The sequence below is a fragment of the Phyllosticta capitalensis genome (assembly GCF_038381095.1).
Source record: "Phyllosticta capitalensis strain CBS 128856 chromosome Unknown BKA78scaffold_3, whole genome shotgun sequence".
Taxonomy (NCBI): domain Eukaryota; kingdom Fungi; phylum Ascomycota; class Dothideomycetes; order Botryosphaeriales; family Phyllostictaceae; genus Phyllosticta; species Phyllosticta capitalensis.
The window spans coordinates 1,769,464-1,789,757 of NW_027117441.1; the positions used below are offsets into that span (position 1 = coordinate 1,769,464).

The 20,294-nt window shown below is 54.3% G+C and overlaps 10 protein-coding genes across 10 annotated transcripts; 5 read left to right on the forward strand and 5 right to left on the reverse strand.

Annotated features, from left to right (window-relative positions):
• Positions 1–176: 176 nt before the first annotated feature.
• On the reverse strand, positions 177–5,268 carry BKA78DRAFT_309290 (uncharacterized protein). The gene is made up of 3 exons (XM_066888019.1): positions 4,456–5,268; positions 3,899–4,349; positions 177–3,852 (listed from the first exon to the last, which is right to left on the reverse strand). The coding sequence occupies exons 1-3, from the start codon at positions 4,907–4,909 to the stop codon at positions 597–599; spliced, it is 4,161 nt and encodes a 1,386-aa protein (XP_066746659.1). The 5' UTR covers positions 4,910–5,268; the 3' UTR covers positions 177–596.
• Positions 5,031–5,429, reverse strand: BKA78DRAFT_101522 (uncharacterized protein). The gene has a single exon (XM_066882081.1). It carries the CDS (start codon positions 5,392–5,394, stop codon positions 5,152–5,154), a length of 243 nt encoding a protein of 80 aa, XP_066746660.1. The 5' UTR covers positions 5,395–5,429; the 3' UTR covers positions 5,031–5,151.
• Positions 5,430–5,909: 480 nt separating this feature from the next.
• On the reverse strand, positions 5,910–7,119 carry BKA78DRAFT_330523 (fructose-1,6-bisphosphatase; the record flags this gene model as incomplete). Its single annotated transcript, XM_066889785.1, has 4 exons — positions 5,910–6,058; positions 6,109–6,820; positions 6,871–6,943; positions 6,995–7,119. 4 exons carry the CDS (start codon positions 7,117–7,119, stop codon positions 5,910–5,912), a joined length of 1,059 nt encoding a protein of 352 aa, XP_066746661.1.
• A 3,123-nt stretch (positions 7,120–10,242) lies between these two features.
• BKA78DRAFT_101565 (uncharacterized protein) lies at positions 10,243–10,792 on the reverse strand. The gene has a single exon (XM_066882082.1). It carries the CDS (start codon positions 10,680–10,682, stop codon positions 10,326–10,328), a length of 357 nt encoding a protein of 118 aa, XP_066746662.1. The 5' UTR covers positions 10,683–10,792; the 3' UTR covers positions 10,243–10,325.
• Positions 10,793–11,285: 493 nt separating this feature from the next.
• On the forward strand, positions 11,286–12,524 carry BKA78DRAFT_293770 (P-loop containing nucleoside triphosphate hydrolase protein; the record flags this gene model as incomplete). Its single annotated transcript, XM_066886249.1, has 1 exon — positions 11,286–12,524. One exon carries the CDS (start codon positions 11,286–11,288, stop codon positions 12,522–12,524), a length of 1,239 nt encoding a protein of 412 aa, XP_066746663.1.
• Positions 12,525–12,862: 338 nt separating this feature from the next.
• On the reverse strand, positions 12,863–13,723 carry BKA78DRAFT_248828 (putative ribonuclease T2; the record flags this gene model as incomplete). Its single annotated transcript, XM_066884425.1, has 2 exons — positions 12,863–13,315; positions 13,355–13,723. 2 exons carry the CDS (start codon positions 13,721–13,723, stop codon positions 12,863–12,865), a joined length of 822 nt encoding a protein of 273 aa, XP_066746664.1.
• Positions 13,724–14,222: 499 nt separating this feature from the next.
• Positions 14,223–16,066, forward strand: BKA78DRAFT_293772 (uncharacterized protein; the record flags this gene model as incomplete). The annotated part of the gene is made up of 4 exons (XM_066886250.1): positions 14,223–14,767; positions 14,821–15,053; positions 15,100–15,756; positions 15,804–16,066. 4 exons carry the CDS (start codon positions 14,223–14,225, stop codon positions 16,064–16,066), a joined length of 1,698 nt encoding a protein of 565 aa, XP_066746665.1.
• Positions 16,067–16,427: 361 nt separating this feature from the next.
• On the forward strand, positions 16,428–16,916 carry BKA78DRAFT_293773 (uncharacterized protein; the record flags this gene model as incomplete). Its single annotated transcript, XM_066886251.1, has 1 exon — positions 16,428–16,916. The coding sequence occupies one exon, from the start codon at positions 16,428–16,430 to the stop codon at positions 16,914–16,916; it is 489 nt and encodes a 162-aa protein (XP_066746666.1).
• An 859-nt stretch (positions 16,917–17,775) lies between these two features.
• Positions 17,776–18,450, forward strand: BKA78DRAFT_101626 (uncharacterized protein). Its single transcript, XM_066882083.1, has one exon. The coding sequence runs from the start codon at positions 17,847–17,849 to the stop codon at positions 18,267–18,269; it is 423 nt and encodes a 140-aa protein (XP_066746667.1). The 5' UTR covers positions 17,776–17,846; the 3' UTR covers positions 18,270–18,450.
• Positions 18,451–19,002: 552 nt separating this feature from the next.
• On the forward strand, positions 19,003–19,814 carry BKA78DRAFT_293774 (ubiquinol-cytochrome C reductase hinge protein-domain-containing protein; the record flags this gene model as incomplete). Its single annotated transcript, XM_066886252.1, has 4 exons — positions 19,003–19,105; positions 19,266–19,376; positions 19,512–19,628; positions 19,750–19,814. The coding sequence occupies 4 exons, from the start codon at positions 19,003–19,005 to the stop codon at positions 19,812–19,814; spliced, it is 396 nt and encodes a 131-aa protein (XP_066746668.1).
• Between the last annotated feature and the right edge of the window lie 480 nt (positions 19,815–20,294).

The following is a 20,294-nucleotide window of genomic DNA, read 5'->3' on the forward strand; positions in this document are numbered from 1 at the left end:
GGAGGCAGCGTATGCGTGTAGACTGTGATGGGAGGTGGGTTGGCTTTGTCGCGAGGACGGCCGACTTTGTCTGAATGAAATAATTTTGTGCCAAGCCGCCTCGCCAAATTCGGCAGGGCCGGCCCTTGGCGCACACATGAGGGCTCTCATCCACGGCACTCACCACTCCCGACAACCAACATCACATGTCCTTTGCTCCTGCATCTGGACTTCAACATTTGGGTATTGACTGCATGGCGATACTTCCCCAAACTTCTCCCACCTCCCAGTCATCATCTCTACCTAGTCCGTCATCCACGCTTACCGACGTCATTCAACCTTTCGGCAATGTTCCCCGCCGCCGGCCTTTGGCAAGAGCTCCATTACTCAGACAAACGACCCGCAGACAAGTCAAAGAAGCCCTTTCTGATTATTCCGTTGGTATTCAACAAGCAAGCCGCCTTCTAGAAACAAATCAAACAATGCCTGCAGTTTGCCAACATTCTTGCATGACGTAGCCGCCATGCATGCTCCTTCTACATCTACCGCAAACAGGCCATCACCAACAATCAAATGTGCCCAAGCAAACCAACCTCGCCTGCAACCAACGTCCAACACTACTCCTGCAAACTCTCGTCCCACCCGCCTCTGTCCTCTAGGAATCCCTTGACCCTGTCCGAGCAGGTCTCCAAAGCTTCCCCTAGCGCCATGCTCCACTGCCCCTCGACTGTGCTCACCTTTTCCTTCAAATCCAGCGTGAGCCGCTGCTCTTCGTCATCTCTGATGCCCGCAATCTCGCTCTCAATTGCCGCGGCGTCCTCACCCTCCTGGATGCGTTGGGTGCAAAGCAGGCGCGTGTTGGCCATCATTGCGGCTCCCTTGACTTCATGCAATAAGCACAGAAGATTGGTCTGACTTTCGATAAATTGATACGCGCTGCGCCGGGAGTGGACGAGGACACTGAAGAGGTATTGCAGAGGAAACTCGACATATTGCGGGTTCTCAGCCAACTCCTGCGCTGGAATGGCGATCTGGAAAGTATCGGTGAGCGGCTGCGGTACCTTTTGGACCACGGCCAGCAGTCCGGGCGCGATGTCCCAAAAGGCAGACAGTTGGTCCTCGACACCGCGCGTGACATTTTGCTCAATAGTCGCAAGCAGGTCCTCGGAGCGGACCAATGCCTCCCGTTCGTAGCTGAGCTTGCGATCGGAGGAATCCCTCTTGAAGAACGCCTCGGCCTCGCGCACCTTGTCATGATTGTTGGCCGCTCGGTAGGGAGTAAGGACTAGAGACTTGTAGAGCTCGTTCCGTTCGCCCTCAAGCTCAAACAAGTCTTTGTGCAGGTTCTCCCGTGCTTCAAAGAGCCACTTGAGCAATGTCAGCTTCTCCAAGATCTCGGGCTTGTTGTCTCCTTCCTCTAGGCTCTGGTTCGGCGAGGCCATTTGCGCATCGTTGCAAAGTCCGCTTCGGAGGTGGTCGATGCAAGCTGTGGCCTTGCGCACTCGCTCCGACAAGAGCGCGTGCAGCGGCGTCATGACATCCTTCTGGAACATGTCAAATTCCTGCTGCACCCGTCGTTGCGTAATTTGCGCTTCCGTCACTTCGAATTCTGCCTCTGCCTTGGCTGCGTCGGCAAAGGTCATGTCGCCGGCGCGTATCTTGTCCGAAATCTCTTCGCGCAGCTCAGCTCGCCTTGACCTCTCCCCCTGCAGTCCTCTTTCGCGTAGAGAGGCGCTTGCTGCTTTGTACATTTCCTTGATCTGCTTGGCATCATCGAGCTCATGGAACGAACGCAAGTTTGCTCGAATGGGTGCGAGGTCGGGGTGGTTGTTGTTTACGGCAGGATGGTGTCGTGGGTAGGGCGGCGGGAGCGTCACCAGCCGGCTAACATCGAGTTTTCTGGGGTCTGGCGTGTTTGGCGTACTACGAGACTCCCATGGGCTCGCTGGTGACGGTGGTCCGACGACCTTTTCAGGCGGGTATTGATTGCTTCCATACCAAGCAGGTGATGTGCTGGGACCGGGCATTGATGCCTCCTGCTGGAATGAATCTTGCCCTTCGGCTAGTTCAGCGAGTGCAACGCCCATATATTTGCTCTCACGTTTGCTCCTCTCGAGTCTGATACGGTCTTTGCCGTTCGAACCGTCGGCGCTGCCTTCCCACCAGCGGCTGGCGGAGCGACCCCGGGAGTTCTCTTCATCAGGAACAGTGCTGACTGCCATGCTGGGAATCGGGGAAAGACATGGTTGCCAACCACCCTGGCTGTCGCCTCGAGCGCGTCCGGGCTGAAAGCGAGGGCTGCCTCCATGACTGGCGGCGCTGATAATGCTCAGGGGAGAATCGGAGGCCGAGACTGGTGGATGAGGGCTGTAGTCGGGCGAAGATGTTGCAATGCTCGCATGAGAATGACTCTCCGAAACAGACGAGGAGACAGAGTCTTTACGCTCGGCTGCTGGTCCATCGAGTGTCATGTTCGGAGTCGTACTCCGGCGACCAGTGGACGGGGTCTTGTAGCTGCGCCACATGTCTCTTGTCAAATCGAGTATGTCGCTTGCCATATCTTCGAATGCTCCCGAGTAGCGGTCTCGACGTAATCGTGATTCGTTGACAATGAAATCGGCAAATAGTTCCAAACGCTCTTGATCTGTCGCTGCAGCGCTTTCACGTTCGATAAAAGACCTGTGTCTATCCAAACATGCTGTAGCGAACAATTCTTGGTCTGTCGGCCTTCCCAAGGCCTTAGTGGCAGACATGGGAATAGAGGCAGAGGATGATGGACGGGAAGGCACAAGAGGAACCGGCATTGGGACATTATCGTTTGGCGTGTGCAATATATGAGACAGAGGCCTGTCCTGTGGTGTAGAGAGGGCCTTCATTGTGGAAATCATTGGAGCGGAATTAGGTGGCGGCGTTGGTAGCGTCTTGAGCGATTGAGCTGGGGCAGTATTACTTCGTGGTTCGCGGTCGAGCACTTCGTGTCTTGGGGAAAACGGAGGCGTAGGCGCAGATATGCCAAAGGAAGAAGGACATGTTATCAGTCTGTGAGGTGTCTGACGTGGCGTAGAGTGACTTGACCGCGGCAAGTCTCCAAACGACTTGCTCGATTTAGCGCTCGGCTGTCCACTTGCAGGCGAGTAGAAATCCATTGCGCTATTTGGAGTAGGGAGCTTATTCTTTCGCCGTTGACTAATGACGCCTTCATTGGTGAGTACAAGGTTTGCAGGCCGCGCTGGCTCCATTGCAGAAAACCAGGGGTTGTTGCTGGGCTCGACTGCTGTCTGGATTTCGCTGCCACGTTCGCGTGCGGCACGGCTCTCGCTGCGCCTCTCCCGGATGCCTCTGGCGCTGGGGTCTCGTATAGCAGACTGACGATCGAGGTCGTGGCGGGAAGCTGAGGTTGCTGGATATGCTGTTTGGACCTCATCTGGCATCGTTGTGTTGCTGTCCTCTGATTGGTGTGGATCTGGTGTTGTGATACGCAGAGCTCTACTATAGGGCGACCTTGACCGATTGCGGGCTTCCTCTTCTGTCCAGTCGGCTGGAGTTGGAGGAATCGGTCCCAGAGTGCTTGCAAGTCGGTTAGGTCTTCGTGGTTCTGGCATAGACAACTCGGTGGTTGATACGCGGGAAGAAAGATCCGCCGCTCTGTTGGTACTTTGTGAGCGCGCACCACTCGGAGGTGGTCCAGGTGGCGGCGGCGGTAAAGGCATGCCCGGCGTCCATGCAGGGGCTCTGGTCTGGCGTACAGCTTCTTCATTGCGGATCGAGGTCCCGATGGCGCCAGTGGATGCAGCACGGCGGGATGCCGGGGGGCGACCTATGCTGTCTGGACTCCATGGTGCCTGTCGCTCGGCTAAAGCAAGTTCATTCGGACTGGAGATGTCAGTAGGTAAACGCAAACATCGTCAAGAAAACCCACATTGGAATCGCCCCTGTGTTCAGCGCTGGAGTTCTCAAGAGGGCCTCGGATGTCTGATGCTGCAGGCTGTCAATCGCATTTAAGGACACAACCTGCTCAGAAGACCCTCCTCGGTTCCTCAGAGCCGAAAAGCTGAACCTGGAGTTTCTATCTTTTGGTCGAGACGAGGAGCGATCTCGTCCATTGCGGGGAGGAGGTGGTGGAAATGCTGTAGAAGCAAGCGCCGGGGATGATGCGATCGCCTCTGAGGAACCAGCAGTCCGGTAAAGACCACCTGCACCGATAGTCGTCCCAGAGATCGACGGGCTTTGGTCTGGAATTCCGGTCCTGGGCCCTGAGGCTTGATGCGTTGGAAAAGCACCACCTGGTATCACCGGGGATGGGTTCACAGATTGTGATAGGCTGTGTCTAGGATTTGGAGAGTATGGTGGCGGCGGAGAAGGTAGATTTGCTGTTAAGGAGAGACTTAGTTTTCAACATTCAGGAAGTATCAGAGGAAAGGAGAGCATGGCCTCAACAAACAGAAAAAGACTCGAGAATATCAGGGGTAAACATACCTTCCATGCCAGTTGCGTCTGCCGTCCCCCTCACGGCACTCGAAGACACTGAGTGGGGTACGTATTGACCACTGACGGGACCAGAGCGACTCCACTCCTGCGGATTGTAGGAGGCCACCGAAGAAGTCGCACGGAAGGCCATTGGTGATGTTCCCCTCGACGCGCTCGAAGGAGCCGTAGAGTTGTGGACTGAAGTGCCTCGATTGGACGCAAACAGTGGGGAGAAGGGGGTACTTGAGGGCGTAATGGCAGAGAAGGATGTCTGCAGGGACGCTGTACCTTGTTGACGCTGCGACCCAAACAAGCCGTTTGTTGTAAGAGCTGGTGGTTGTACAGCGATGCGCCTTTGGGCAGCAGATACAGACGACGGGGGAGACCGTGCCACAGCCGGTACCATCGCAGGGGAAGCTCCTGAGCCTGGTGGAGGAAGGGGGACCGTATTGTTGGAATCCATGGTCGCAGCAGGTACAGCCTTACTTTAGCGAGGCGCTTCTCGACTGTCTGGTGATTTTCTGAGGGCTCAGAAAAGCAGTGTTCAGCGGCTGCTGGAACAAATGGTGCTGCGCAACACAGCGAGGAGTGGAAGAGGCGTTACAGCTCAAATCATCCCTGGTACGTATGCCACCAGGTCAGGGCGTAGATGCTGTCTGAGGTGTGACCAAAAAATGGTTTTTGGGACGAGTGCCTTGCTACCGCCTAAGTAAAAGGAGCAGCTAGAAGAAAGTCTTGGAGGTGGATATAGAAACGCCATTCGCCCAAGCGCCGCCCGCATTGGCTGCGGGAAGCGGGCAAGCGGGTGTGCTTGAGCATGGTTGCCAACGTTGGTCGCGCAGCCATACCCTCAAAGGCGATAGGAGCAGATCGACCTTGCAGAAGCGAGGGTCTTTGAGCAGGGGAAGAGACGAATGAGAGACTTGGATGTGGTCCTCTCAGCTGCATGGGAGGGATGTGCAGTAAGGTGGACAAGGCCGGGCGCTTAATTCTTATTCTCGGTGTGACCATTCTGGGGGCCGTTGACAAAAACCGCGGCTTTATGGAACACGAGAAGCAGGAAGAAAAAAGCCACGGCGCGGGTCTTGACAAGCCTATGTGTTGGTAAACGCGCTCGTTTCAAGACCTGTCTGCTGTTGAAGAGATGTTGTCGTGATTCGGAGGTTTCCCATCAGCCAAAAACCACTGCTAAAAATAGCGACTCCGAACCGGACTGCCGCACGCGAGCGTGGGCAAGATAAACCCCTCCACTCGTTCCCCGAACTTCTGCACATGCAGGCCGTGGGCTGATGGGGATGCAGAGAATGGAATCACGACTGCCTCTTTGCGATCACATTCCGACGTTCACGTGGATATGACATTATTCAGCTACAGATCCCACCGTTTCCCAGCCCAGCATGGCAATTTGCTTTACGCCAGTCATAAAATGCAAACAAGAAGAAGCAGTCTCAAATCATCTCCACCTATTTGAGGTATCCGTGCTTCTTGTGGATATCAATGACCTTCTGGACCTCGTCATAACTACCCATGAAGATACCTGACCGGTCGTGGATGTGTTGCGGGACGACGCCGAGCATCCGCTCCATCTTGCTGTTCACAGCTTGTCCGCCGGCTGATGATCGTCAGTACTCGAAACCCACAGCGAGCAGGCGGAAAGCTTACCATTCTCGAAAACCTGGGCCATGGGACCGCATTCGTACAAGATCCGCAGTTTGCCCTTGGGGCTCTTCTTGTCGGCCGGATACGCGAAAATACCTCCATAAAGCAGCGTTCGGTAGGCGTCTGCTACCATGGATCCAATGTATCTGGCGCTGTAGGGCTTGCCGCCCTCCGTCACTGGGTGCTTCAGACTGTCAATGTACTCCTTGACAGGCTCCTCCCAATACAAGCTGTTGCCTTCGTTGACCGAATAGATGGCGCGCGTCTTCGGAATCCGCATGTTGGGGTGCGTGAGGATAAACTCGCCAAGGGAGCTGTCGAGGGTGAAGCCGTTGACACCACCGCCCTTCATGGTCATGACCAGCTGTGCCGATGCGCCATACATGGTGAATCCACTGGCGACAAGCTCAGTTCCTGGCAGCAGCATGTCTTCCTTGACACCCTTTGCGCCCTCGGGAAGCCTGAAGATTCCGAAAATGGTTCCAACTGATACACCGGCGTCCAGGTTGGAGGATCCATCGATGGGATCGCACGCAACCGCGTATCTTGCGTCTGGGTGCTCGTCGAAAGCAATCGCCTCCTCTTCCTCCTCGGACACAAGTATTCTGACCTTGCCGCTGCTCTTCATGGCCGAGATGAAGATGTCGTTTCCGATAACATCGAGCTTCTTTTGCTCATCGCCAGTCGTATTCGAGGATCCTGCCAAACCAGAAAGCTGGAAAAGTGTAAGCCGACTGCCTGCGTAAGGTAGGAGAATGTGCCCACGTTGATCAGGGAGGCTCTCCGGATGTAGTAGGAAATACTCTTGAAAGCAAACTGCAGGGCGTGACAGAGGAGGCTGCGCAGACGTCAGTTTGTGGCAGATGAAGTCGGGAAGGGGGTTCCGCACGTAAAGTCTCCAGTCGCTTCCTTGACCTTGACTTGCTCTTCAGTCAAGAATCTGGTAATGGTGATGATGTCGGTGTTGATTTTCTCTTGTCCAACAGGACCAGCAGCGTCGCCGTTTGAAGCCATTGTGGATGCGTGGAGTCGAGGTGTGAAAGCTAGAGGTTTTGGGGGGTATCAAAGGAAAATGGTGGGATGGAGACGGGTCGACGGAGCGGGAGAGCTTAAGAAGTAGGCAAAGCTCCCGTCGAAGCTGGAAGGCAATATGAAGTAATGGAGTGGGTACAGCTGGGGTCGGGATCGCGGAGAGTAGCTCGGTCCAGGATTTAGGGCTCGTGGTTGGGTCGCTCCTCCTCGGCAACAGTGGGAAACAACGGGTCCCAAAGATCTTCAATTGATGTCACGATGAATTGATTCTGGAAGCGCGCAGACTGGTTTTGGACTTGGCCAGGGCCAGAGGGCCTATATATACGTTGAATCCCAGGACGGGCGCTCCATGAAACGCGCAACCTCCATGACGCTGCAATTCCTGATCCGCGAGTGAAAGGGTGAGGGGCAGCGGAGGCGGGCACGCGGGGTCGCGTTGAGCTTCGAGCTTGGGAAGCTCAGCCGCCACATGCGCTCCAGCTCCCGACATCTCCCGCTTGACCACGACCGTCGGGCTGGACAGCCGGAAGACTCAGGACTCAAGTCTAGAACTGGGAGCGCTTGCCGCCCGTCACGAGAACTCGAAAAAGCTGGACCGGTACGGCGCGCGGTCATGGTGCGGCGGTTCCTGGAAAAATACACTCCCGTATCATCCCCGAGTTCGGGTCCAGACGTTGCTTGCGCGTTTGAGCGAATATTCAACATCGTCCGTGTCGGCAGTCGTTCGGCGAGGTTTGAGCTGCTTCTGGCTGTGCAGGATGTTCAGGGATGGAGTCAGGAGCTCCCTCGCGATGATATTTCGCCGAAGAGCGATTGCAAGCTGCTGCAGGGACTGTAGCCTGCCTGTCCTGGAGTCCTTGCGCAGGGCTGATGACAAAGGAGAGAGAAAACTCAGAGGAGGCGTTGACGAGCTGGAAGCCTGGCGATGACGGTGGCCATGACCAAGCTCGTGGTGTTGAGTCGCAGGCCTGATCAGTAACCACCCACGCCCAGGTCTTTCTCCAGGCACGTCATCCAAGGAAGGTCAACCGGGTGGAGTCTGGGGCGGGCGGCGGCCGGTCGGCTTCGGCCCGGGGCCTGCGACTTGGCGACGATTTTCCGCTAAGCGAGGCCGCCTGGGCTGCAAAACTTCCTCCAGCTCGTCGCAGAACTTTGTACTCTCCACCACCAAACCACCAACATCCCTCTCTCACCACAACCACCGTCGCCCACGATGAAATTGGGCGGCTGAGTGGTTGATCTCGGCGCTGGCGCTCCAGGTAAGCTTTTGTCCCCTCACTCCTCCCCGCTTCTATGATGAATAGCAACCGCATACAAACTAGAGTCTTTGATCTCTAACGAGAAATGAAACTCGTACTTGCTTGCACGTCAGTCTGAGAAGCCTCAGCAACACCACCTTCATTCAGCAACCTTGCGAATGTAGCTAATGATTGCAAAGTAGATGACCACGCCTCCGAACTCGCAACCTTTGCTCACCGTTTTACCGTCAACGTACGTTCCTCATCCCACACACCTCCCACAAGCCCACAAGATGATCACTCGTGTTTTACACGCTGGAAATTACCGTCTGAAGCCTCAGGCTCTAGAAGTACAACAAATGGCTGTTTCTGAACAAGCTTTCCAACCGCGCCTTGTCGTTCATTGCACTTTTGGACCAGCTGCTAACAGCTCTTAGATCTCAGTGCTGCAAGTCTGATCATGGTACGACCTCGCCCCTCGAGCTGTTTCACTCCACTTCGCATGATGAATGGCACTGGGCTCCGAACAGCATGACGGATATGCCCCATTGCGGCAGGCCTAGAAAACCTCGCCCACTGATCTCGCATCTGCTCTTCTACCGCTTCATTCGATGGCTAGAGCGCAAGCTGAGACATGATACCCAGGCCAGCGACGCTGTTTCAATTCATGGCGCTTGAGCTGTGACGTGCGCGCGTTGACAGCTTGCTGAAATGGTAAGTCACAAACATTTCTTTCCCGCCCAACCGACATGATGAACCCTATAGATGACGAGTCTTATCGGGGTTTCCCATGCAGACACATCTTTTTTTAATACCATTCATGCTTAACTGAAATTTTCGGTCAAACTTTTTTGATTGATTGGGTTTCTACATCGACACGTTCTAACAAGTCGCAGGACCGGCCTACTTCAGCAAATCATTGCATCGAAGAGTACGTTACGCTCTACACGCGCATTCTGAATTCAACATGATGAAACGACATTTCAAAATGACAAGCATATGTCCAAGCCTTCGGGCGAAGACGAGACTGTCTTTTCTGAACCCACGAACGACGCATTTGTCCAGACTGCGAAAGAGGTTCCTGGGCTAACATGCTTCGGTAGGATCAATGATGGTCCTCAACTCCAAACGTCTTCAGATCTTGGACCAGGTACGTGCACACAAGATTTCCCTCCTCCCTTTACATGATGATTCTTTTTCAATCTCACGACGGTCGACATAGCCACACGTTGGCATTGATGAGAATGCTCGGTGACACGGGCTTATTCTGAAAACAAATTTCTTCATTGTTTGCGCTTAATTCTTCGCGAATAACGCTGACATGTTGTCGCAGATTCATGGTTCAAGATGTTTTGGCTGTTCTCCGGGGGCTTTTCAATAATCATTTCGCCTGGCGCGGGAGGTTGTAGAGAAGCATGTTGATGAGCGATCGAGGTCTTGAATCGCAATCCCATGATCTTGAGCCCACACAGCATGTGGGTTCGGTGTCAGCCTTCTCAAAGTTTCGAGTATCGAGTGTCAACCAGAGCTTTGTTTCCTAGTTCATAGCCAAGCACTTGAACCGTTACCGTGGCTACTCTTTTGGACAGAGATTGTAGATGCTTGGAGCTTGATATTTCCTTATTCTCTACCATGGTCCATGGCGCTTTCATTACCGACTGTGGCCTCTCGTCTCTATCTCTACCATGTAGTTCCCACCTTGTAGACTGAACCTCTTTGGCAAAGCTGGCCGATTCCTTCGGCTTGACCATGCTGCGTCCCAACTCTCGGCGCCTCATGCGCATAGATGCTTTAGCCCGATTGACCTTTTCTATGATGCCGCTCTCCCCGCTATTGTGATTCCATGCCACTCTGAGATGTTTCCCAATGCCTTGTAGCAATGGATGGACGCGGGCCGTCGAATGAAGCTGTGTGTGCACCCTCTACCATCCATGATCCCCACCCTGCTCATCAAGAATCCTTGGACCCCTCTACCTCAGGCGGCAGATCCATGCCGACCCTCCTGGCCGTGAGCCTGACGCGCTCCTCGTCGGTCAAGTTGGCGCCCGGGTTGTATCGTTCGACCAGCGTGATGTACATGCGCTGCGCCTTGGCGTACTGCGCAAACTGCTCCGTCTCTTCGATCGAGGGCGTGCGCACGGATTGATGCTCCGTTGGCGTTTGAATTGTGCTGCGGATGTGTCTTTGTAGCGGTGAAGGGTTCGAGAGGATCGATTGCGAGGACCGCGTGCTCGCAGCGTGCTGGGCGGGTCGCGAGGGCAGCTCCCGCAGGAGGCGTCGGTAGAGCGAGCGGAGCTGTGGAGACATGTTGAGGAGCTCAAGGCTGAGACTTGCTGGCCGAAGGAAAACTTGGAAGCTGGTTCGATTGGGTTGGGGCACGGTAGACGAGGCAGGTCGTGGTGGGGAGTTGATGCAGTGGCGGCGGATATTTTGCGGACCTGACCGCGGAGGAGAGGCGGCGCATCATCACCTCCGACAACCTGCTCATAGACAATTTTCTACAACCCCCTCCGTCCTGCAATGTTGCAGGCAGCTGGCCGGGCATCTTCGACATGTCTTCGGCGTGTGTCTCGAGGCATTCTACAGAGCCTCAATATTCCACATCATGGCATAGTTTTCCAAAGAGCACAATCAAACACACGGTCACCAGAGGAGCAACAACGAAGACTCGATGACTTCTCGTCACCACGCCGCCGACGTAGGAGACTTGGTCGAGTAGTAGGACGAACTTTACCGGAACTACTGGCCGCTGACACGGTTGAATCAGCCGAGGACGATGTCATTCAGTGGTCTGAACTCGAGACTAGCGGCGAGGCCTATCAGTTGAAAGACAATGATGAGAAGTTGCGGGAAGATTCAATCTCGAGTCAACCCAGTAGACCCGGCAAGCTTTCAAAAGAGAAAGTGTCAATGTTGGAAGAGCAGGACAGACCGGAAGAGCAGGTCACAGGGTTGAGAGAGATTGGAGAAATCTTCCCCAGACCCAACGAGCCACACTTCTACGTAGACGGGGAAGCACCACCAGACGACCAGTTGAAGGCGGCCGGTCGGTTCTTCAAGCAGCACAAACCCAAGTTCGCCTTTTCGTGCGCCAAGTTCCTCGAATTCCCCGACAGCAGCATTCCCGAATTCTGCTTCATTGGCCGCAGTAACGTGGGCAAAAGCAGCCTGTTGAACGCCCTCTTCTACGCCAGCTCCTCCAAGCCACAGGATAAAGAGGATCTTGCAGTGACGAGCCCTCGCGCAGGAAGGACGAAGACGCTCAACGTCTTTTTGGCCGGCAACATTGACGGCGGCACTAAGAACGTGCTACGAAATGGGAAGATGAAGCCAGAACGGTGGATATCGACCGGCCGTGGCATTGCCATCGTCGACATGCCTGGGTACGGCTTTGGCAGCGACACTTCGCAGGGCGAGGAGATTCTGAAGTACCTGTCGAAGCGCAAGCAACTGCGGCGGACCTTTGTCTTGCTCAGCTCCGAGCACGGACTGACGAATCGCGACGAGGAAATCTTCCGCATCCTGGAGCAGGCCGGCATCTCGTATCAGATTGTCATGACCAAGGTTGATAAGCGCTTGAACGTCAAGCCCAATGTTGCTCCTTCGAAGCCGGCACTCAAGGGCTGGACCGAGCGACTGCGTCAGACCAGACAGGAGCTCGTCGAATCTGCCAATCCGCCTATCAGAGACGTATTGTGCGTGAGTGCGACAAAGTCTTTCCACGTCGTTGGAAAGCATCGGAACGAGTTGTTTGGCATGAATGGGCTGCGCCTGGCCATGCTGCAAGCTGCTGGACTGGATAGGGCAGAGATACCTGTCTTGCCCACCAAACGGGCGGATCCGCCTGAAAGCGAAACGAGACAACGCAGGGAAAAAGAAGTCGAGAAAGAGAGGCATCAAGACCGATTTCTTAGAAGAGAAATGCATCGTGAGGAAATGGAGCAGAAAAGAGGGGGAGGATGGCGAGAGAATGTAGCCCGAGAAGAGCTTTCTGGCAGGAAGCGGACGGAGGATCACGACAGGAGGCACAAGTGGACCGCCGCGAAGGGTCAACAAGGGCAGCACCGTACAGATGAAGAGCGGCTTCCTTCCAGAAGGCGGACTTCAAAAGGTGCAGAATTGCAAAAGAGGAGCAGCTGGCAGCCTTGACAAGTGAGGCATCATGGGAGTGTCGAATAGGCGGTTAAAGAAAGTATTGGACGATGGGATAGAGACAAGGTTTACCACGGAATGAAAGATGATGAAGAGTTGAAGAAAGCTCTATTCTGAGGCATACAGTAGAAGACTAGCGGATCTGATCAAGGCTCTCAATCAGCTGGACCTAACAATTCAACCAGTAGATACATGATCGAAAAGCAATGCGAGCAGTCCGCTGTTGACCATTATTCGCTTTGCAGAGGTTGCTCTTGTGGAAGCCGATTCAGGTGATTGGGTTGATTGACATAGCTGGCATTCAGAAAATACTCTTTCTATTCTTGCGTGTTTGTCTAGGATGCTGGCTTGGGGGCATAAACGATGCCCGTTTCCGGACACGTGCTTGAGTATGTGGTGTTGGTTGGGACATAGTTTCCATGCGGTACCCTTCCCGCCAAATAGTAGTAGTACCAAAGCTCATTCAAGGTGTCTCCATTGCATCCGATATGTGGCAGGTAGCCGCCTGTTGCTTGGACGAAGCAGGTTTCAATATCCGCCAACGCGTACGTGGTGCTGTTCGAGGGGACGATGCCGCATGCCCCGAGGTAGTCCTGGCTTGGTAGTTGCTTGTAGAGATGCACCGCTTCATTGAGGAATTGGACAAGCTCAAGGTATTGGGTGTAATTGGCATAGCACGACGGTCTGATTGTAGTCATGCACGTGCCGTGTTTGGCCCATTCATGCTCCCACAGCTGCTCATCGGTGCCGTTTGTAGTGGTAATCACAGGGTCATTCTGGAAGCAAAGCTTAGTCTCAGCGGTACAAATATCTTTCATTTCACGCACTCTCCAGTACACGCGCATGTAGTCGAGCAGGCTCAGCTGGTCGTAGTCCTCCAGAATCTCAGCAAAGCCCGTGTAGTTTCGCGAATTGTCACAAGAGGCCGGGTAGCTCCCGTTGCAATAGTCATTCCACATTCCGTGAAGCGTCCATGTATCCTCCGGTCCACCAGCTGTTGCAGAGTACAGCTGGGTCAACAGCAACAGCCCGCCGGGAGACTCGACGCAGCACGTATCGGTTGTCAGGCTTTCCGCTGAGCAGGATAGGACGCTCAGATCGTGTTTTGAGCAGGTGCTGGAGGTGCGGGGCGCGTGGAGGGTCGCGGCGGAGAGAGAAAGGTAGGCTGCTACGGCCAGAATCAGACGGAGGACCATTATGGCGGAAAGAAGGCGCTGTGGGACGCGCGCAACAACATTGTACCTGGCTGGGTTATAAGCATCTCGGAGCGGTGGTGGGGCGGCCTGGCAAGAGTCAGGTACGCCGTGAAGTGAGATACGATGGAAGAGGTGAGCTGCTTGATTGGGAAAGCCAAAGCCGACGCGTCGATAGCTGCAGGTCCGTGTCGAGTTGTGGGGATGGGGGGAGTGGAGGTCAACAGGAACGAAAGCTGCAGGCGCGTCCGTGCCTTTGATGTCATGGCCTGTACGAGGCGAATCCAGAACACCACAGCAACTTTTCCGCTCCATTGCATCTTTGGCCGTGTATCTCGATTCGACGCCAATATTCTGTCATCAATTGAGTGCTTCAATTACGGCACATCAAGACCTACTGCTTCTTGATATTGCCTTTGCTCGGAGGCCGCCCGACAGAGGCCCGTATTTTTTTCTCGCTTCACAGTCCGTGGCTCAGAAAGACCGCGCCACCAAAAGCAGAATGGTTACCGCAGAGACTGTGCTAAGAGAGAACATTTGCCGGACAGATGCGAGCAAAAAAGGAGACATTAGGCGGCTGCTAAGGTGGTTCATTGAGAACGGCGGCAGCATCCATCCTAGCGTGCTCTTCCGCCTTGACGACGCTGGCGGCATTTACGCCTATGCGAAAGAAGATATCCCTGAACCTCCGCCAGGTGGTATTCAACTATGCGTCTGCCCTCCCAAGCTGCAACTTTCGTACCACCGAATTCCACCAGAGCTGCGCGAAATACTCCCAGAACAGGTTTGCGCAAATCTGGCTCTCATTCAAGAATGGAATTTAAGAGACAGCTCGCTATGGGCTCCGTACATCCATTGTCTGCCAAGACCGGAACAAATGACGACTCCCATGTACTTCGATGACAGAAATGGCGGCGATACGGTCTGGCTTCGTGGGACAAACCTCAACGCGGCATGGCGCGAGAGAGAAGTTCAATGGGCAAATGAGTACACCCGGTGCCGTACGGCCCTTGACCACGTTGGCCTTGATTTCGGTCGATTCTCATTGTAAGGCATGTCAATTAATTGTTTCAAGTACTCGAGACTCACGTGAAATGTAGGGAAATCTACAAGTGGGCTGCAACAATCTTCACGTCCAGATGCTTCCCGTCAGACCCCGGTGCGAGCGAGCGGTATCGTGTTCTGCTGCCCGTTGTAGACTTGCTCAACCACAAATTCCCTACCAAAGTCAACTGGTTCTTCGACAGGGGCTCCTTTTCACTCAAGTCGGAAGAGCCACTTGTTCAAAGCCAGCCAGTTTTCAACAATTATGGTGGAAAAGGGAACGAAGAGTGTAAGTTTGCGTGCAGCTTTGGCATCTCAGATACTAATGATTGCAGTGCTCAATGGCTACGGTTTCTGCATCCAAGATAATCCCTGCGACGTTGTGGCCATCAGGTTCGGTCAACTCCCTCCGCCTGTAGTCCAAGAGCTCGAAGAAATACTTGGTGAATGGGATCCAAGCCAGATTCATTACGTTCGAGGCAGAGACTTTTACGGCGGTCTCTATCCAGTTCAATTGGAAGATTTCCCCAAAATCACCGAGTCTGGCATCCCACCCGCTCTTTGGACCGTTCTGGAAGTGATTAAGAGGCACCAGCACAGCCAACGAGCATCATGGCGGAACACCCTCTCTGCGAGGTGTGACCTGCTCGAGGTCCTTGCAACCAAGTATGACAACATCGACCAACATGTCGTTTCGCTCCCGCCCACGCCCGCCAATGACAAGCAGCGGTACGCAAAGATGTACCGGGACGGCCAAATGAAGATTTTGAAGGAGAACGTGGACCTGCTCGAGGGAGCTTTGCTTGAAAAGAAATGGGTCACGCTTGACGAGGCTCTTGCGACGTTGCGAAAGGACAACAGAGCGGCTTTCCTGAGATGGGAGCGTATGGCCAAAGCCGTCTTCGACACGCAGTCGCTAGACAAGATTCGTGAGCAGGATATGGAGGCACAGGCCTGGATGATGTGGTTCTGTGAGAGCTGGGTGTTTTTGTGTAAGTACGACCCATTGTTGTCAAGGGTCTTTGCTGACTTGACACAGCGGACAACGCCCATGGCCCCAAATGGTCGCGGACACGACATTGGATCAACAATTTGCACGAATCGCATCCCCTGCGTGATTTTTTGACAAACACCCGGTATGACCCCATATTCAGAAAGGTCGACGAGGTAGATATAGCATGGAGGAAAGCGGGTCTGTACACATGGGCGACTCATGTTGTCAATGCGGAGAGCAGAATGCTTGCTTTGCTTGATGAGCATGAAATAGCCGGGAAACTTCTCATTTGCATGGAGGGACCATGAGGTGGTCGGCATTTTGCATTCAAAAGGGCCCGAAAATAGCATTGTAGCAGGAAGCATTGTTGTTGTTCAACTCGTTTGTCGCCTCGTCCCGATTGGGAAGGCAGCCCTCGTCGCTCCTTCCTCCACCCCTGCCTCTACCTCTTTCCTCTCCACCACCAGTATATTCCCTATACGGCTTAGCTCGCCCGCGCGCCCACACGCGTGTTTATATTTCCTTCCCTCGCGAATCTTTCTTCCCTTTCTTCCTCTCCTCTCCACCATTTTGACCGAGATCACCTGCTCCACAAGCGCTTCCGTAAGTTCTCCACCATGACCCCCTCAGCAGAGATCAAACGCGCTCACTACCTTAGATCTCCTCAAAATGATCCCATCTTCCTTGATCGTTGCGATTGCTGTGGTCGGAGTCGTTGCGGTGACCTTGGTACTGACGGCTCTGCTCTGTGCCGGATACACGCCTACGTACTGTATGTCCAGAATGCGGAAGCGCCTTCGCGCTCTCCGCGACAAGCTTTCATGGAATACAGAAGGTAGTGCGGCCTCCGGCATGGAGCTACCTCAGTACCAGGCCCGCAACGACTCTGCCCAGCCGTCGCCTCCTCCCTCCACCGACATCCCGCCAGCACTCTCGCCATCAACCTCTCTTAGGGTGCCGTCTCCGATCTCCCACCAGCCTGCCACTGCCAATTCGCCTAACCGAGCCTCAAGCCCTGTGCTTGCTTTCATGACACTGTCGCCGCCGAGTACAGCTCCACGCGACATGGCTCGGTCAAGGCCGAGGCCGGTGGGACCGGAGATGGCCCCTAAGATGAGATTGATCCTGGCCGCCGCCGAAGGGCGCGGTCGCAAGTGAGTGCTGGCGGTGTAATTTTGTACAAATAGTGCTGGACTAGCCTGTCAACGTGAGTACTTCCCTCCCCTCTCCCAGCAGCGTCATCACAGACGTGTTTTGCCTCTCACTCAATAGGTTGTTAACAGTTTCCAGGAGCAACTGTTTGGCTGTGTATGGCCGGGTGCAAACAACATATCTACCTTCTCGTCGCCCTGTATGGTCGGGTCCTGACAAAATACTGGTCGCTGTGGGCTTGGACAATGTGCTCTGGCAAAACATCCACCTCTGTCGGTTTGCGTAAGTCCACACTACCAACTAGTGGTTTCTAATCGAAATAAGCTAATTCTGCGAGACAGTTGCAAGCTTCTCCCAAAAAAGCCGCCCGCTGGCTGTGCAAGAAGATCGGGCAAAGCTCTTGAGGTCTGAAGGGACGTCTATCTCTGAACTTTCACCTTCCACGCCGCCAATCGAGGCCAAACCCTTGACGCTCAACCACCACCTCATCGTTCGTCCAAAGCCTTCGCATCAACTATCTACCGTTTCTGCGTCCTTTAGGCTCATCCAACTGCCTTGAAAGTCATTTAAACGACCATCTTGAAGATACACGCTCTCCACAGCTTCCATTAATACCAACATACCAGGAGGTGGAAGAAGCGGCATATGTCCGCTCTGCAAGAGCTTGCAACAGCGAGCAGGACGTCTTGCGCTCGGGGTCGAACGACTTCAGGCCAAGAGAAGACAGGATGTGGGAAATCGTCGCCGCACTCTACCGCGACGAAGCCCAGGGTAAAGTTGCTGAGCTCACCGACATCTATGCATTCCGGTTGACAGCGACGCGTCGACCAAAGAAGCTCCCTTGTATCCACATGAAGTTTCAACTCTCAACTAAAAAGACATTTTGATTCACACTCAAGTAAGCCATCCGTCTCCTTCAGACTTCAACACCAGCTAATGACAGTTAGGAGGGGAACACCCTCGCACCTCGCCGCCACCGCCACCAGTCAACTCTCGCACCGACTGGTACACAAAAGCTTCCTCGAGTCCAACACTCAACAGAGAGATACAACATCCAACCCCGCCGCGGCTAGTTCACTCTCGTGCGATTGGTGCACCAAGGGCCTCCTCGAGCCCCAACCCTCATTGGATACAGACATCATCCCACCTCGCCACCGTCGGTCGACTCTCGCAATGATCGGTACACCAAGATTCTCCTCAAGCTCAAACCATCAACGGAAAGATACGTCCTACCAACGCTCCGCCGCCAGTCAGATCTCATGCCGATCGGTACACCGAGAGCTTCCCCGTAAACCCTCAACGGAGAGATACAACATCCCAACTTACCACCGGCCAGTCGACTCTCGTACTTATCGGTAAACCGAGGGCCTTCTCGAGCCAAAACCCCCAATCGGAGAGACACATCATCCCACCTTACCGCCGGCCAGTCAACTCTCGTGCTGATCAGAACACGACGAGCTTCCTTGAGCCCAAAGTCTCGACCCCAATCCCATCAGCATCCCGCTCCCTTTCATTTTGGGACGGGAACTATGTCGACTCCTGGTAGTGGCAGCGCTCAACTGCTTGCTGACCGAGGCTATCCTGGATACCGCATTGCAGTTGTTTTCTGTGATTTGCAGGTAAGATTCGTGCCATTAATGCAGAGACAACACCGCTAATAAGACGATCAGGAATGCGCAAATGGATTCAACTGATGAGCCTGGCACATTCTTAGTGCTCTTCATGCTTGATACCAATCTACAGCTTTTGATGCATTTATGGGAAAGGATTTCATGGGAAAGAACCAGGATCTTGCTGTAGACTTGCCAAAATCGAGACACATTGCCATTTCAGGCAGTTTGATCACTCCGCGAGCGTAAACACATGCAATTGATGAAACCCGTGAAACAAATGTGGTGTTGACGTCGGTCGTGGTGGCCAGCCAGTGATTTGGCTTGGATTACGCTTACATAAAGGGCCTAGCGCGAATTTCCAAAGCTTCCGGCCGACCTCGACGATTCTTCCCGAGCCAGCGTCGCCCTCACCGTTCAAAGCCCACCAGCCCACCCCCGTCCAACGATCCTCACGGCAACCCGCATCCCAATCGTCCAAGATGGGTCTCGCAGACTTCTTTTCCGACGTTTACTCCACCCTGGCCGGCCAGCCCGTCGAGGCCGAGGCCCCAGCTGCCGAGGAAAACGACTCTCAGGACCAGGGTACGTACAACAGAGGGAGCGGCCGAGCAGAGAGGAATAGCGAGTGTTCGCGGCCGCGCGAGCACCCTCATTCCGGCTTCACTGGGCCATCAGAGCCCCCAGGAGGCTGAAGCAAAGATGCAAAAGTTCAAGATGAACGAAGGCTAAGGCCAGGACACAGAAACCTCCAAGGACGAGCCCGCGGAAGAGGAAGCCACCGAGGAGGAGCCCGCCGAGGAAGAAGAGGAGGAAGAGGAGGAGCCTGAGGACATTAAGCCCAAGCTTGAGGAGGGTAAGTCGCTACAATCATCCCGGAGGGCACGCCAACCAGGGCCTCTCAATTGGCTTCCATCTGGAAGTCATTGAAGCGCGATTGGCAGTCTCAAGCCCACGACATGTATGCGACGGCGGCTGACATCCATTGCAGAGTGCGCCAACTCCAAGGAATGCGCCCCGGCCAAGCACCACTACGAGCACTGCGTCGAGCGCGTCCAGAAGCAGGAGGAGGAGAAGGGCAAGGCAGAGGAGGACTGCGTTGAGGAGTGTAAGCACACCCACACACAAGGGATCCGAACAGTCCAAAGCAGCCTGTGGTCCTGCTGGCGAAGAAAGAATCGGAGTCCTGGGAGCCAATTGCAACGCCGCAATACTGATGATGTAAACAGTCTTCCACCTCGTCCACTGCGCAAACCAGTGCGCGGCCCCCAAGCTCTTCGCCGCCCTCAAGTAAACGAACCTCCGTTCTCGCCGATAGCCAAATTCGAGACTCACAAACGACGGAAACCCCCTCTTCTTCAACGAAGACGACCGGGTGCGGCGAAAAATCCGAGATCGACCCGACAAGCCTGTGTACGCTCGAGCCCCCCCTCGCGGGCATCCGATAGACGACCGACAAAAGACAAAGCGTTCCTGTACAGCCTTCCCATTTTCCATTTTCCCTCCCTCCGAAATTCCAGCATGTATACTACGAGATGGTGTTAGCAGGTCAATAGAGACTTCTGCTGCGAATGGCATAGATATTTCATACACGACTCCATGCTTTGCGTTTGTGGTGCCGGCCTGCTGTCCGACCCACGATGAGTACCACTTTTCGATTCCGAGGTCTTTGAAGTTCGTTTGACTGTTGACTTGATCTAACAACCCAGGATGCGCCGTCCAATGACTTGACTATGAGAAGGATATCAAGAGCAACGAGAAAAATTACATCTGC